At 50.4% G+C, this 16104-nt stretch overlaps 6 protein-coding genes across 6 annotated transcripts; 4 read left to right on the top strand and 2 right to left on the bottom strand.

The window, feature by feature from the left end:
- Positions 1-628: 628 nt before the first annotated feature.
- Positions 629-2359, top strand: PFICI_03681 (uncharacterized protein; the record flags this gene model as incomplete). Its single annotated transcript, XM_007832262.1, has 1 exon — positions 629-2359. One exon carries the CDS (start codon positions 629-631, stop codon positions 2357-2359), a length of 1731 nt encoding a protein of 576 aa, XP_007830453.1.
- Positions 2360-2861: 502 nt separating this feature from the next.
- Positions 2862-4066, top strand: PFICI_03680 (uncharacterized protein; the record flags this gene model as incomplete). Its single annotated transcript, XM_007832261.1, has 2 exons — positions 2862-2878; positions 3004-4066. The coding sequence occupies 2 exons, from the start codon at positions 2862-2864 to the stop codon at positions 4064-4066; spliced, it is 1080 nt and encodes a 359-aa protein (XP_007830452.1).
- A 3028-nt stretch (positions 4067-7094) lies between these two features.
- On the bottom strand, positions 7095-8408 carry PFICI_03679 (uncharacterized protein; the record flags this gene model as incomplete). The annotated part of the gene is made up of 1 exon (XM_007832260.1): positions 7095-8408. One exon carries the CDS (start codon positions 8406-8408, stop codon positions 7095-7097), a length of 1314 nt encoding a protein of 437 aa, XP_007830451.1.
- Positions 8409-10849: 2441 nt separating this feature from the next.
- On the top strand, positions 10850-12595 carry PFICI_03678 (uncharacterized protein; the record flags this gene model as incomplete). The annotated part of the gene is made up of 1 exon (XM_007832259.1): positions 10850-12595. The coding sequence occupies one exon, from the start codon at positions 10850-10852 to the stop codon at positions 12593-12595; it is 1746 nt and encodes a 581-aa protein (XP_007830450.1).
- Positions 12596-13423: 828 nt separating this feature from the next.
- On the top strand, positions 13424-14722 carry PFICI_03677 (uncharacterized protein; the record flags this gene model as incomplete). The annotated part of the gene is made up of 5 exons (XM_007832258.1): positions 13424-13544; positions 13607-13673; positions 13742-13829; positions 13892-14097; positions 14149-14722. The coding sequence occupies 5 exons, from the start codon at positions 13424-13426 to the stop codon at positions 14720-14722; spliced, it is 1056 nt and encodes a 351-aa protein (XP_007830449.1).
- Positions 14723-15086: 364 nt separating this feature from the next.
- PFICI_03676 (uncharacterized protein) lies at positions 15087-15866 on the bottom strand (the record flags this gene model as incomplete). The annotated part of the gene is made up of 3 exons (XM_007832257.1): positions 15087-15389; positions 15502-15723; positions 15828-15866. 3 exons carry the CDS (start codon positions 15864-15866, stop codon positions 15087-15089), a joined length of 564 nt encoding a protein of 187 aa, XP_007830448.1.
- Positions 15867-16104: the final 238 nt, after the last annotated feature.

The following is a 16104-nucleotide window of genomic DNA, read 5'->3' as shown; positions in this document are numbered from 1 at the left end:
GCCGACACGCTCCAGGATAACCGATACTCTGTACTACTTACCCAAGCTGAACCCAGTCAAGACTATACTAGGTGACACAAAGGACCAAGACGTGAGTTTTCGTAAAAAGTGCACGCCAACTCCAAGTCACCAGAAGCAAAGTCCACACCAAACAGCCGTGGAAAACAGAGCAGAGAATAGAGAAGGGATGAAGAAACAGATATGGCGTGCGGTGCTGGTTGATATCGTGATCACTGGGACAGGGCCGGAATGTCCGACTAAGACAGCCGATCAAGACCGATTGACGCTAGATCAAATTGAGACTAGAGCCAAACCAGGGGAGATGCGCGATAAGGAAGCGATAACGAGTTCCACACTTTTTTCCTGGTCCACTTGCGAGCCCAACCAATCATATTCTAGTTAATGAAAGCTTTCTTCTCTTGTCCAGCTTCGATTCGTGTGCCATTTGGATGAAATAATTTCAATGGTCCATCCATTTTGTTGAAAGTCGAAACAAAAAAATCAACAAACACAGATTCAGATTTCAATGAGAATAGGTCGGATTTTGGCATCGCATCTGTATTCTGGGAGCCGGTCTCTCTTCTCTTACTCACCTATTTCTGTGCGGGCAGCAAGGCCATTTTCGGTCATGGATTCTACCACCTTCTCGGCGTTGCTTGCTGAGGCTCCCAGCAAACCAGGTCAACATGACCAAAAGCAAGGTCAACAACGCGCAGGTGCAAAGCGCTCGTTCCAGCAGGGTGGCCAGTCCAAGAAGAAGGCACGCAAGCGGGAAAGGGATATGAAGAGTGGTTCGCACGAGGAAGTGCTCGCACTGGACATTGAAGCACTTCTTGCATCCCAGAGATCGCCACCCCCCACAGAAGGCAATGCCGAAGAGGGCACTGCTGTAGAGGAGGCGCTCCCGCAAGAAGGTAGCGAGATTGAGCTCGAGGTCGTGGAGATTTCATCGACGGGAGAAGGTCTGGCACAGCAGAAAGGCTTCAAGCAGGTCTATGTCGTCCCGTTTGTCATTCCTGGCGACACCATCAAGGTCAAGGTGTACCGCCACATGAGGGAAGGTTACACGGTGGCTGATCTCATTTCTGTCGTCAAGCCTGCACCAACTCGCGACGACAGCAGGATACAATGCAAGTATTTTGCCTCTTGCTCTGGCTGTCAATTCCAGATGCTCGACTACTCTGAGCAATTGCGCCTCAAGAAGCGCATCGTCGAAAAGGCATTCCGCAACTTTTCGCAGCTGCCTCCAGAACTAGTTCCGGCCATTCAAGACACCATTGGCAGTCCCCTGCAGTATAATTACCGAACCAAGCTCACCCCTCATTTCGATGGTCCAAAGGGCTGGTTCAAGAAGAAGAATGTGCAACCGTTCGAGAGTCGGCCCAACATAGGATTTACTCCCAAGGGTGGCAACAAGACCATGGACATTGAGGACTGCCCCATTGGCACGGATGCTGTACGACTTGGCATGAAGCTAGAGCGAGCCAGAATGGAGGTTGAATACAAAAAGTATCTCAAGGGAGGTACGATCTTGTTGCGCGAGGACACAAAGCGAGTTCCCAAGACTGCGTCTCCTTCCAGAGCCCGATCCCCATCGCCCGAAAACTCTATCAAGGTCGAGGGTGAAAACCACATCGACTACAAGACCTGCATCACCGACAATAACGGAACATCAACTGAGTACATTGACGACTTTGTGTTCAAGAACTCTGCAGGCTCGTTCTTCCAAAATAACAACTCGATACTCCCCGTCTTCACTGAGCACATCCGACAAAACGTAATGCCGCCGACGCCGGACGCATCCAAGCCCATCAAGTATCTCATTGATGCCTACTCGGGATCTGGTCTCTTTACCATCACGCTATCCTCTGTTTTCCAAAGCAGCACTGGTATCGATATCGATGCCAAGGCTATCCAGGCTGCTCGCAAGAACGCAGAAGCCAATAACCTGCCTCCTACTCAAGCCAACTTTATCGCCGCTGATGCCGGAGAGCTGTTTAAGAACGTCAGTTATCCTGCAGATGAGACTGTCGTCATCTTGGATCCGCCGAGAAAGGGCTGCGACGCCAACTTCCTTCGTCAATTGTTGCAGTTTGGTCCCAAGAGGGTAGTCTATGTCAGCTGCAACGTACATACCCAAGCTCGTGATGTAGGCATGCTAGTCAGAGGCGAGGCTGGCGAGGGTGAGGCAGTTGCTGCAACCCCAGGACAAAAGCAGGTCCGCTATGAGATTGAGAGCCTCAGGGGCTTTGACTTCTTTCCGCAAACAGGCCACGTAGAGGGTCTGGCCTTGTTGAACAGAGTTGAAATTGATACTGCCGCCGTTGCGGAATCTACCGAGGCCCCGGTCGCAGCGTAGATTTTAGTTTAGTTAGTATACAAGCAAAATGGTCCGTGGATATATGACCGGGTACCCATCATCATTCCGGCACTCGACAACCCGGATCAAAAAATACGCCGTTTCCAGGAAGCAAAAGAGTCTATTGGCCTGGCCGGTCTGATCGTCCAGACCGAGTTCCCGCATAAAAGCCCCGCGTTCAATTCCCATCAACTTGGCACGCCCACGATGCTTACTGATGGCTCGGGCAGTGAATCCAATTGAATCGCTGCCGAAATGCATAAAGCTCCACAACCGCCATTTCTGGGGCTCCATTCCGCGAGGCTCCCTTGGCCCCATTCCGCGAACCCCTGAATCAACGACCCATCAACGGAGTGGGGTTGGGGGAGGCAATAAGTAAAGAATATTTCTCAGCGGGGAGGGGCCGCCAATATAAGATGAGTTTCTAGGCAGTTGACCGTTTGATGTTTGCAACTCTGACCATTTCCGTTCTGAAACCACAATACCCTTGACCACGTGCACAATGGTGAACATCTTTTTGTAAGTAATAGCTGACACCGGCAGTTGTCTGCCCGCCGCCGCCGCCGCCGCGCAAACTCTCTTTTCTTCTTGCGGTGTATGCCCTACGCCCCTAAATACTTTAGTTCCAAAACTGACGATTATAGCGTTGGTGGCACTGGCCACATTGGTGGTGCTGTTCTCGACCAGCTGCTCCAAAAGTATGCGGATGCCAAGGTGAAGGCATTGGTGAGAGATGAGGCAAAGGGCTCCCGTCTGGTTGCCAAGTACCCTTCGGTTGAGGTCATTGTCGGCACAACCACAGATCTCGAGCTCCTCGAGAAGGCGAGCAAAGAGGCCGACATTGTAGTCAACACGTCTCCCGACATCACCCACGATGCCGGCATCAAGGCCATCCTTTCTGGCCTCAAGGCGCGTGGCGGTCCCAACAAGCCGTACTACATTCACACATCGGGCGCCTCGCTGATCTGGGACGAGCCCACGGGATCCAAGGATGCACACTGGTGGGACGACATTACCGACGTCCAGGACATCATCGGCTTCAAGGGCGAGGCCTACACCCACGCCGTGACGGACAAGATTGTGCGCGACGGCGCCTCGGACGTCAATGTGGCCATTGTCTCGCCCGGCTTCGTCGGCGGTATGAGCCCTTCCATTGAGCACCCCACCCCCATTACCACGCCCGCCATCTTCCTCACGGCCCGCGCCTTCAAGTCGGGCTGGCAGATTGACCAGGGCGAGAACATTCACGCGTGGATCGACGTCTCGGACCTGGCCAAGATCTTCATCATACTCGTCGACAAGGCCACCGCCGAGCTGGCCGGCACGGCAGTATCCGCGCCTTTCCCCCTCTGGGGACCCGAGGCCTACTACTTTGGCGTCGGCGAGAACATATCCTTTGCCGACTTCATGCAAGGCCTGGCGCCCGTCCTAAAGGACCAGGGCGTCATTGGGAGCGCCGAGATAAAGTCCGTCAGCGTCACCGAGGCCGCACGCGCCAGCATCGCCGGCAGTGACTACGACCCCGACGCGCCCCCGCCCGCCCTCGACTCGTGGGCCATGCACATTGCCATCATGTACGGCATCAACATGCGCCTCAAGCCCTCGCGGGCCGAGCAGCTCGGCTGGAAGGCCGACAAGGGCTCCGTTGTTGAGAGCTTCCCCCAGGTGGTTGCCGAGTTCCTCAAGAACGAAAAGGCTAGTGCTTAAATTGTGCTTTATAAAGATACCAAGTGTTTAGTGGGATACCTTGAAGCAAGCGGTTTGGAGCAGAGGGGTAATTTTAGAAGATGGAATTATTCAAGCACTTACTAATCCACATCAATGCCGTTTTTTCGGTCAAAGGTCTCTGAAGTATAAAGAATTTGGCACCCTGTGAACCTGTGTTTTCTCAAGACCTTGCATAATTATATAACCAGGCTGCCGGAACAGACCATGATATACTCTGAATTGTCCATGATCATTCCCCACGAGCACAATAGAGTGAGATGACCGCTTGGTAAATTTCTTTTCCCAAAGAAACCCGGGCGACAAGTTGGATTTTCATGAATGGTTGTTGAGAATAATAATTTCCAACCATAAATAGAATGAATTATGGTTCTACGCGAGTCTTGAAGTAAATACGGGAAAGGATGAAAAGCAAACGGGAAATGGGCACAATCCTCATGTAGTCTCGCCTGCGCCAAATTTAAAGGGATGAAACCAATGAAGGAGCCTGTGAAAGAAGTCCAGGTTGATCTTTATGAGCTATCTAATATACTAAACCAAAGCAGAAGGTTGGCGGTGGGTACTATCTACGCCAATGTGATACGTAGTGATAAAAAGTCACTGTGGTTCTTTAGAGCATAATTCCAAATGTGTATCCGAAGCCCAGCGAGAAATTTCCCCCCAAGTATAGTGAGACACCAATTTTCGTCGAGAGTCATGCCTAATCTATTCAAATGGTCTCTAGCCACAATGATCAAAAAGTCTTCCCTGTTTCTTCGACCTTGCCCTTTTCTTGCCGCGGCTAGACATAGGTTGTTCCGGTCAAGTTTTTCAATTTCCATTTCGAAGTGTACTTATGAAGTTGAATGCAGTGATGGCAAAAGTATAACGAAGCAGCGAAATCCTTTTCGCAAAGTATAAGGAAAACAGCCAATTCCTATGAGGATCGTCCTAGTTGTGGTAGCGCTTTGGGTAACAACTGGTACGTTGTCTTGCATGTAACAGATAGGGTGGGCAGCCGCCGATGGTTCTGGGTAGGGATGGATGGGTGGTGTACTCGTCGAAGGCATATAGTCAAAGGGAGAGGTGCTGGTCGGATATCTCGTGCATGGGGTCGACTGGCAGCGCACAAAGCAATCTGTACTGTGATTGATGACGGGGCCAACGCATTCCGTCTTGATAAAATGAGTCAACTGGTATTTTCAGAATTGTATAGGTTGCAAAAGCAACCATATTTGTATGAAAGATAGGGGAAGGAAAAAGAAAAAACTCACCTGAAGAAATTCTCTCTTTCGCCGGAGCAAGTGGAAAGGCAATAGGAGGTGGAGGACTAGGTAAATCTGAGTTGTAAAGAGACGAATGCTTTGATCTTTCCGGATTATTCTGGTTTGTGAATTATACGTCGAGAGTCATCGTCATAGGTTGTATTGAGCGGAGGTATCCGAAGAATGAAGTCGAACAGCTTGGCCATCAGATTAGAAGATGAAATGGGTAACCGCCAATTTTAGAGCTCGATGTTGTTTCCGTTGTCATGGTGTTCGACAGTGAGGTAATGAGAAAGAAGAGAGAGTGTGTGGATAGTGTTTTGGCTGATATGCGCGGCGTTTTCGTTGGCGTAGTGATCTAGGCGGGTGAACATGGCGAGGAAAAGAGAGAGTATGGTGTATGGATGGTATGTAAAGTGTGTGGATTGTAGATGGGGTGGTATGTAAAGTGTAGAGTAGAGACTACGAGGAGCTGATGGATCTGGGGGAAGATGGATATATATACCTATGTAAACAATCAGCAAAGGATGACCTCACTCTTGCATCGTACTTACTGACATGAATTGGTGATCAGCCCCCAACAAGCCGTGAATTTGTGACTTCCTCCACAGCTGATCAATTACAATGGCATTTGCATACCGACATACCCGCCTTCGGCAAGGGGGATGGCATCAATTATGTTTGGTGATGCCACTGCCTTCATCGTCCATGTTGGACCCGGAAGCATCCACGCAGAAATGTGCCATCTCCCTGGCAGCCTAATATTCAATTTCATGTCAGTAGCCACCCACGCTGACCCCATCCGAGCCGCGGGCGATACGGTCCCGCCTGCCATTGATTGGGCGACCATAATGATGAGACCTGGGAGACGAACAGTGTAGAAAGTGGCATCAAGGCGCTAGAGCCAAAGGTCATGTTCGCGGTATGACCATGGGTAGCAACGATTGAATGGTGGTGGTACCTTCATATTGAATTCAGACCACAGCGCACTGCACTTTGGGGTTTTGTCGTCTCCAAGCTGTTGCCAGGCATGGCCAACTAATGTGCATGAAATAAGTGGATTCGCCTCTAACCATGAGTTGGCTCTGTACTGGTATTTCAGACTATGCGATTCTATTGAAATCTTAAAACATGTGGAAGAACATGTCATTGTGAGCTGCTAGCTCCAACCGAGGATTCGGCCAATGAAGATGACCTTCTCTATAGACATTGCTCTACCAGCATATTCCATACACCGAATCCGAGTCTATGTCATCTGGATCTGTGTCCACCGTCTACGTGACCTTTCGCCGTAAATACTTCAACGACTGTACATCTCGGCTATTGGATACGGGCGAGCTCTACATCAATTTTTGGCGTCAATCTTTATCCTTCAGCTCGTTTGATCAAGTTCATCCCCACTGCCAAGCTCAATGATCGTGGGTGAAAGTGTCACCTTTTTTGGCTTTGTCGGAAAGATATTTTAACCTCATCCGACTGGTCTTTTGGTCGAGCCATGTCTCTTCTTCCATAATGCTGACTGCTAACATAGCTCTTGTCAAAGGACATTTACATCGTTGGCGAATTTCCTGCCCAAAGCGACGGCATCCGTGTCTGTCGTGTCAATTTCTGTGTTGTTGTATGGCAGTCATTCTGCCTTGACAGACGCAAGACCTGCCCTCGAAACGAGCGGTGAAAGTAAATCTATGAGCCAATTCTTGGGGCTGTAAAGCTGGTGCTATTTCGGGGCACAATTCTGATGTGGGACATTTGCATTATCTCACGCCTCAACCCTGACCGCCGCCGTGGAATGGAAGGCGTGCTTTTTGGTTGTCGGCAGCGCAGACATGTTCGTTGGCGTACAGGCGATAGCGGTCCAGTAAGTCGGTGTGGGAAATTTCAGTCTGGATGCCAAAACTAAAGTGGGCAACAAGGGCGCGGGTATTGATGAGACAGGGCTTCTTGAGGCGAAGCGGGATCGTGACCGTCATATCCTGCTCATCGTCGCTTCCGGGCAGTGCCTTGGCGACGCTTGAACCCCAGATGGCCAAAAAGTTGAGGTTGTAACGGGTATATTGCATATCCCAGATGCCCTCCTGGTGGTCGCCGAACCAGTAGCGTTCCAGGCGCTTCTCTTCAATGTTGCGTAGGAGGCTATAGTGCTGCTGAGCGCCCATGGCCCAACTTTTCCAGCCCATGCCAAAGGCGTCGTACGATGCGCCTGAAATGGGTGTCCTCAGAATATTCTCGCTCGTATCCGGCAGTGGAAGCCAACGGTGATTCTCGTAGGGCGGGCCGCCTTTGTCACCAACAGAGAAGTGGGCGTTGGGCTTTGCGTTTTGCGGATCCCAGTCGTACTTTTCGGATAACGGGCCATCGTAAAAAGGTAGATGTGAAGTGCGCCAGTCTGTCGGTGGGCTCAGCTGCTCTGGAGCCTTCAAGTCTGGAAGGAATGGACGCACGGCGCCTTGATGGTAATGCATGAAGCTCGTAATTGGGCTATTGATAATGTTGCCGGCAATATCGTGGGCCTCGGGATGCTTGATGAGAGTTTCAATCATACGGGGAACGGCGTCATCGTCAATCCAGACAATATCATCGTCAATCTTCAAGTATATGGTGTCGGGATCCGTGAGAGACGCCCAGATGAGATTGAAGCCACCCCAGCCATGGGAATTGTTGGGACGTTTTACCGGGACAATCTCATACTGCGGAACACGATCAGCAAGGTCACCCAACCATGCCAAGTCCTCCTTGTCGTCGGTGTTCATCATGAAAAGGACCTTGTCCAGGAGACCTCCATTTACAGCCAAGTTCTTTTGCAGGTAGCAATCAAGAATGTCGACCAAACGAGCGCGGCCGTAAAAGACGACGCCCGTGATATTGACTCCATCTGGTCTTTTGAACCGCGCCTCGGTCGTCACGTTGGACATAGACGGAGACAGAGGAGAGTCGAGTATGTTGAGCTTGTCTAATCTCTGGGACGGAAATGTGCTGCCAACTAGGAAAACAAGCAACACGAGCCCGAAACCGAGAACGACATTCTTGAGTGACTTGGGCGAGAGCGAACTCAGGCCGGGCACAGTGCAGGGCTGAATCATTGCAATAAACGTGAAATCACAAAATGCATACAAAGAGAGAATAACCGCAAGAGGAGATTCGGAGGTATGAATCTCGAGGCACCATACTCAGTTCTTGGGAATGCAGTCTAATTATACGATCTACTCTACCCCAACATGACCGTGGGCACCTACCTGGGCAGGTCTCAGCCCAGGAATGCCGATTGACGAACAAGGCAAGATAGAAAAAAAGGAGTCGTCCCGTGTAGAGATACCTGATACGAAGTTGAAATCATTGAGCAACGAGCATGGCGTCCAAACTAGCAGGTAGTGAATGAAAGTAGTGGCCCTGGAATCAGTAGCGCAGATGCAGCTGAAAGACCAATGTGAATCTGTCTGTTTTCAGCCGCTGCCATGAGCGCCTCAGAGGGGGCCCACGGGTACTTAGAGGTATAGCCTTACTGGATTGGGGTCTTGTCCCCGGGCATGATTGGCTAGTTTTCGAGCCAATTTGGGTCTGCAAACAGCTTTGGAAGAGCACGTTTGCAGCCATGAACTATAGCCCACTGTGGCACGCTTAGACGGCCAGCTCTGGTAATTGCGCCACACTATGAAACGAACAGAGTCCTGGAGTCTGCAATTAAACATCCGAGATCAATCATATCTAATGTAAGCTTAAAAGTGAACAATCCACCTTTTGCCTCGTCTATCATTTCACGTGTTTGACAGATCCCATAGAACCATGCAGGCAAGGTCTAGGTAACTATAAATCAACCAACTCTTGGCTGGACGCTGTCCTTGTTGGCTAGGTTAGGTGTATATCCAACGTTCCCCAACTTCTACTATGTAGAATTTAGTGCCACTTTTTGCCCGCCCACTCCGACAAATCCGTAGAAATGTGTTACGAGCAGCCGCTCAATCGTTGCGCTATTAGGTACCCATATAAACACTGCAACGGCCGAGAAGAGATCTGCTGTCTCTTGACTGTGAACCAATTCACTCTTGGACATCAATGATCCCCTTGCCGGGAAACTATCACCGATTTGCACCAATATGTATTACCTGGTACTCGTGGGTTTTCGAGACAAAACTTGTTAGCGACAGCACATTCCACAGCGAAACAGTCACTAGCGTGTCATCGGTATCCCTTTGGAACATGACGAAAAATTGTAAAGACTTTCTTGACTTGCAGGCGTAAAACCCAATAGAAGCAGAGGAGGTATAAATTGGAAAGTGATGCTAGGTAAGTAGACAATAGTTGCAAGCAACGTCAACTTGATTCACCACATGCCGAGTCTAACAATGAACAATGGTTGCGAGGATGATGAATGATTTGTGTTCCTTTCTGTATCTCTCCCTTAGCTTATCATTATTTTGGTTGCGGTGTGATTTCATATTGGAATTCGATGGACGGGTAGGAGAAAATGAGACATTGAAACATTCCTGACTTGTATACACAGTATTCTTTCTCCTCATTTGAGAACCGGAGCCGTACCCACAATGTGCTCGTTATAACTCTTGATCTGAAATAGCGGGGCAATAGGCACGGGACGACCGCGATATGTGCAAATTGAACATAATGATGGCGAGTCTGTTGCGACTCTCTATAATGTTTTACGAGTTCTTGTTTAACGATCTTATCAAGACATTTGAGCAAAATAATTGAGCTTCGGATCCCTGCGAATTTCTCGAAGGATTGACCCGTGCCGAGATGAAGGATTGCAGATTATGTATGTATGCAAGTGTTGGGGAAATGGCCTGTGCCACTGTACCTAGTAGTCCTCTGGTGGAAGAGGCATACTAAGTCCGCGATGTGCATTTCAAAACGTGACGTGACTTGACCGTTGGACACCCTGCATTCAGTACCATGGATTCATTGGAGTCGCTGAAATAAAACACATTCAAAACTCCCGTAGAGAGAGACAGCAAAAGAATATTGCGGGGAGCCGAGGATGACGCGATCGCCCATGTGGGTCCATGGTGTTCGAGGCCACTGTCATGGGCTGTATTGTGCAATTTTAGCGGGGGGCCTGGGTGTCCTGTAAGTGGTCACGAATCAACCCCAAGACCGTTGCTCCCATCACTTGCCAAACATCTTGAGCTTCCAGTGCTACTGTGCAATTATCCTTCTTTTATCTTCAAGACTCCTCATCCCGAGAGTTCTGAAGAGCCAAGTGATCGGGTCTGCGAGTAGCTCTGCAGCGCGATTCAAGTGCGTCGACCATGTAACCGACTTTGAATCAACTACATTATTTTACAATTATCTTCAGTTACCTCGTAGGCGCCCGCCCTGTACAGTACAGGGAAACTGCACCGGGGTGTCGCCATGATGCGTATCCTGTCGCTTCGCCACGACCCAATCTGTCGGACCTAAATCTCAAAGCCAGAGATTCCATCGTAAGGTTTCAGCGACAGTCCAGGACTTGGATCTCCTACTCCACATCCACATCCACAGTCTTGTACCTTGCGACTACAACGACGCCATGCCAAACAACAAGGCAAAATCCGCACCAAGGACGAACCTCGTGAAGCGTGCATGCGACGCCTGCAAAATCAGAAAGGTCAAGTGCTCCGAGACGTCGCCATGTCGCGGTTGCGTTGCGAGTGGAATAGCATGTACCTTTAAGCGCCTCCAGGCGACAAGAGGGCCGAGGACCCTGCGCGCCAAGACGATACAAAAGATATCTGCAGCTCAGACGGCGCCCTTGGATGGCTTCAATGACGACAACCATCACTCGCTGCCCGTCGATGCCCCAGTGCCAGGAATCTTTCACTTTGACGCTGCTAGGCCGATTGACCCACCTCGGCAGCAGACCACAAGTCTCGTCCATGCTCTCGAGATTTATCGACAGAGGTTGTATCCAATATGGCCGATAGTCAATGTTGATGAGCTGATGCATGCTCTTGCGTCCAATACACCTTTGTCCAATCTCTTGGCCACCACTATTCGCCTAGCTACTATAGCACAACTTCGCCTGGAAACGCTTTCACCAGACGAGGTGCCACGCACAAGCTTGGAAGATCATGATAACCAAATGAGCCTCGATGTCCTGCGCGTCGCTTTTTTCTTGCACATATATCATGAAAACCAGACGCCGGGTGGCGGGAAAAGTCTTTTATACTTGAGGCAAGCAATAACCATTTCCCAAATGATGCGATTGGAGCGAGAGTCTTCCTACGACGGATTGCCCGAGACGGAGCAGCAGATGCGGCGCCGTGTCTTGTGGCTGCTCTTTGTTACGGAGAGAGGCGTCGCAATGCTTCACAAACTCCCGGTCATCCTCAAACCCGCCATCATACTACCTACTCCGGTCGGAGATGACCAGGCCCATGTTCTGCCCGCTTTCTTGAAGCTAGTCAATTTGTTTTGGATGTTTGATCAGTCTGGCATCTTTGATATCCTACAAAATTCCGACTCTGACTTGTCCAACCTGACAACAACCGCAAGAGGCTGCTTGGGGTTGTTACAAGACCATCTCCAGGATAATGCCATCGATTACGATTCCAGTAATGATGTCCAAAAGGCAGACATATTCGTTACACGTCAATGGATGCGTGCAGTACTGTGGCGGGCAGCTGTGAGGTTTGGGGTCGCCACCATGGCAAGCAGTCCCATCCGCATAGCCAAGGAATTCTTGAACTTCATGTCGCATCTGCCAAAGACTGCCATTGAGGCTCATGGCCCAACTATGGAATTCAAAACCTATGACATTGCCACTGCAGTCATTGATGCTGTGAAGAGCAACAACTCGGTCAATCCAGCCGACCAGGCCGAAGAGGTATTGCTGGGTCTTCAAAAGATACTTTCATCCTCTCGGGGTGGTAACAAATCCCTAGTTGCATCGCTATACCTCAGGATGGCGTCCATTGCGCCAAATCCAGTGGTGGATCTGGGGAGCAGCGGGCGCATTGAAGAACAGCCGGAAGAGACTGAGATTGACCCCAACCGAAGTCCCTTTTCCGGGACTCTGCTACATCCTTCAGCGTGGGCAGAGCTAGAGGAGATCTTGGCAGATACTAATATCTTGAGACCTTCTGGCTCAACTACGCCCAATTACCACTCGCTGGACCAGCAAAACCAGCAGATGTCTTGGCCACCATTGGACTTTAGTACACCGCTGGTCAGGACTCCATCACCGTTGACGCGCATGGTGTTTGAACAGATTCGAAACAGTAATGAAGAAATGGGAACAAGCACAGCCGCGCAATGGCAGGAATCTACATCATGAAGTGGGAGAACAATTGGACGCAATGTTTCAAGCAACAAACGGCCCTTGATGCGATTGATAGCTTGAAACGTGATCGGAAGTGAAAATTACAACTCGCAAAAGATTCATCAATACATGTGCCAGCAACTTCTCCAGGTATGCTGTCGACAGATAAGCACCACCAATTAAATATGAACTGTAACACGTTGAATTGGGCTGATTGGGGAGCTCGCAACGGCACCCCCCTCAAATTTGGTGTCATCAACCGACTATTTCGAACGACTTGCTTGGCGTGTTTCCAAGGAGAGCCAAATTGATGAAAACAAGACCCCTGATTTTACAGAAGGGCGAGAATTCCTCATGTCAACGCTGGAGTATATGAGCATGTCCTTCCTCTTTACCACAGGCAGTGCTCGCCGTAGTGGTCATGCAGTCGATGGCAGTGATTTGAGGCAGTTTCCCGACGCCACATGCTAGCGACCGCCAAAGATCCCTTTGCCGCTGAGCTGGAGGGAAGCTAAATGAGGTATCCGGCCGCTATCACCTATCCGGTCGGCGGTGGCCTCTCGGAGCATGAGCACGCAATACGACTGCCCCACCTGAACCCAATTGCTCACCCCGCTCCGCTGCTTTGGGGAATACAACTCCGAGAATTTCTCCATGAGACTTCTCCAACCGCTGTCGTTTTTTCTTCACACACTCTTCATTGTTTCGTTGAGTGAGTGTAAGGGTCTGTCTGCTCAAAAGGAGTCTTGCGTCTTAATTTTGACATCTTGCGTGATCGACCACTCCCTTGCTTCAACATTGCTTCTTTTTAGGGTGTCATTAATTAGACTTCAAAACGCAGCCATGGCCTGGGAAGAACCGAGAAAGACCGGCATGGTCTACCGTCGACTGGGCAATTCTGGCCTTCATGTATCGGCCATTGCATTGGGTGGCTGGCTCACCTACGGTGGCCATGTCGAGGATGGTATGATATGCTCCTGTCGGTCATTTGGGGGCATCAGCTAACGTAATGCTTCTGGTGAACAGAAAAGACCTTTGAATGCATGAAGCAGGCCTATGACCTGGGCGTCAATTTCTTCGATACCGCTGAAAAGTACGCTCTGTCCCGGCCCTTCTCTCATGATTCTGCGGCAAAGACCACAACTGACTCATCAATTTTAGCTACACGGCCGGCAAGTCGGAGATTGCCATGGGAAAGGCCATCCAAAAGTATGGATGGAAGAGAAGTGACCTTGTCATTAGCACCAAGGTGAGAAGAAATGCATTCAACCCAGTAGAGCAAAGGGCTGCGAGGCTCACAATAAACAACAGATCAACTGGGGAGCAGTGAACGGTGAGATCCTGGTAAACAACCACGGTCTCTCGCGGAAGCACATTATCGAGGGTCTTACAGCCTCCTTGGAGCGTCTCGACCTCAAGTATGTCGATATCGTGTACGCGCACCGACCGGACCGCCTGACTCCCATGGAGGAGACAGTCCGCGCTTTCAACTATGTTATTGAGAAGGGAATGGCCTTGTACGTTGAAATGTTTCTGCTATTGCAGCGATTCGCTAACATAATTTGCAGCTACTGGGGCACTTCTGAGTGGAGCGCCGACGAGATTGCCGAGGCCGTTGGCATCGCCAAGGACCTCAAGATGATTGGCCCCATTGTTGAGCAGCCCCTGTACAACATTCTGGACCGCAAGAAGGTCGAGGGCGAGTTCCAGAGGCTCTACTCACGCATGGGTCTGGGCTTGACCGTCTTCAGCCCAATCAAGATGGGCCTGCTCAGCGGCAAGTACAACGATGCAGTCGACGCCCCGCCGTCGGACTCGCGCTTTGGCGTCAGCAAGGACGGTTTTGCCGACTTTATGCGCTCGCAATACGGCAACGAGCCCTGGCGCGACAACATTGCCAAGGTCAAGAAGCTCAAGACCGTTGCCGACAAGCTCGGTGTCACTCAGAGCCAGCTTGCCTTGGCTTGGTGTCTCAAGAACCCCAATGTATCGTCCGTCATTACCGGTGCCAGCCGGCCGCAGCAGATTGTCGAGAACGTCAAGGCTCTGACTATTTTGGATAAGCTCACTCCTGAAATTCTGGCAGAGATTGATGAGATTACCGGCAACAAGGTTGAGCTGGACCCTGCCAGACAGAGCTAGATCAGCTGATGCAAAATGAAAATTAATAAATGACTTTGAAGTGACCAAAGGTTTTGGAATTGACTGGCAGCGGCCAGTGACGGGTCTGCTCGCGTTTGTTTATTTCTATCTATAAAGGCATACGCACACACCGGAAGGAGAGCGATCATTGACTTTATATCCGGTACTGCAGTACTGCGATTCCAAGGCGATAGCAACTGCTTACACCTACACCTTTCTCCACAGGGGTATCACGAACTAACATTACAATCATGCAACCACCACCCACCAAGACTAACCACAGCCCAGATTGGTCCACACGACCTGGATCGACGCACTGCTCCTGGGTGGGACGGCTCAGAGAAGCAGCCTCTTTGGGGGCCATTTACGCATAAGCACGCGTCCTCGAGCCACCGCGTCGCCACGCCAGGAACCCCAGGGTAATGAGGGCCAACCCGACAATAAAGCCCAAGAACTCAAAGACGTAATCGGCCTGGGCGCGCTGGCAGCGGCCAATGAGGTCCGGGTGGATGCCGTCGTTGTCGGCGTCGCTGCCGACGTAGCACCAGAGCTGGCCGTTTTTCGTGGTGCAGCCGCCGTTGAGGATCTTGTTGGTGAAGCGGGTGACTTCCGAAACGGCGTCTTTGCCGGTGCAGCTCTTGACGGACTTTAGGGCGAGGACGAGGGACTTGAAAGTTTTAATAGGTCAGCGGGGAAGGGCCAGAAGAAAGGAGACAAAAACTCTCCGCAAGGCGGACACTGAGAATGGGGGACTACAAGGGGAAAGGGTCCCGACTTACAATACCGCCAGCCAGGTAAAAAATAGAGGCCAGCGCATCAATAATCATGGTGACCAGGGGAGAAATCTTGTCGAACCAGAGGGCAAAGAGGCCAATGCCCGACGCAATGATGCCAAAGGCGCCGGTGAAGCTGCCAAAGGATGTCTCGGACGGGGGCTTGCCCTCGTGCTGTTGCTTGGCGAGGGTGACGGACAAGCCGAGGACGACGGCGCCAAAGAGGAGCTATACGAAGGGAAAGAGAGGCGTTAATTCTAGTTTTCTTCTACTTCTCTGCTCTCATGAGCAAGGACAGGGTTTGGGGTTTTGGCTAGTCCTGGGACACTTACTGCAAAGACTCGTACGCCAATTGTTACGATTGACAACATCTTGATCAATCCAAGTTGTCGTAGACCTTGAAGATGTCTATATAATGAAGGATTTATTGTTTCTTTTTGAAGTAGCAAGTTACACTTGGGCAATAAGCTGTGCAAGTTGTATAGTTTACTTGCACTGGATGGAATGGTTTGGGCGAGCGATTGAGATTCGAAAGACTCGAGTCGCTCAAAGGATCTTGAGGCGGCAGTGAGATAAACTTATAGGCAAGACATCTTGTAATGTTTCTCA

The sequence above is a fragment of the Pestalotiopsis fici genome, assembly GCF_000516985.1.
Source record: "Pestalotiopsis fici W106-1 unplaced genomic scaffold PFICI_Scf_2, whole genome shotgun sequence".
In the NCBI taxonomy this organism is placed as follows: Eukaryota; Fungi; Ascomycota; class Sordariomycetes; order Amphisphaeriales; family Sporocadaceae; genus Pestalotiopsis; species Pestalotiopsis fici.
Note: the sequence above shows the minus strand (reverse complement) of the source record. Positions and strands in the feature narration are given on the sequence as shown.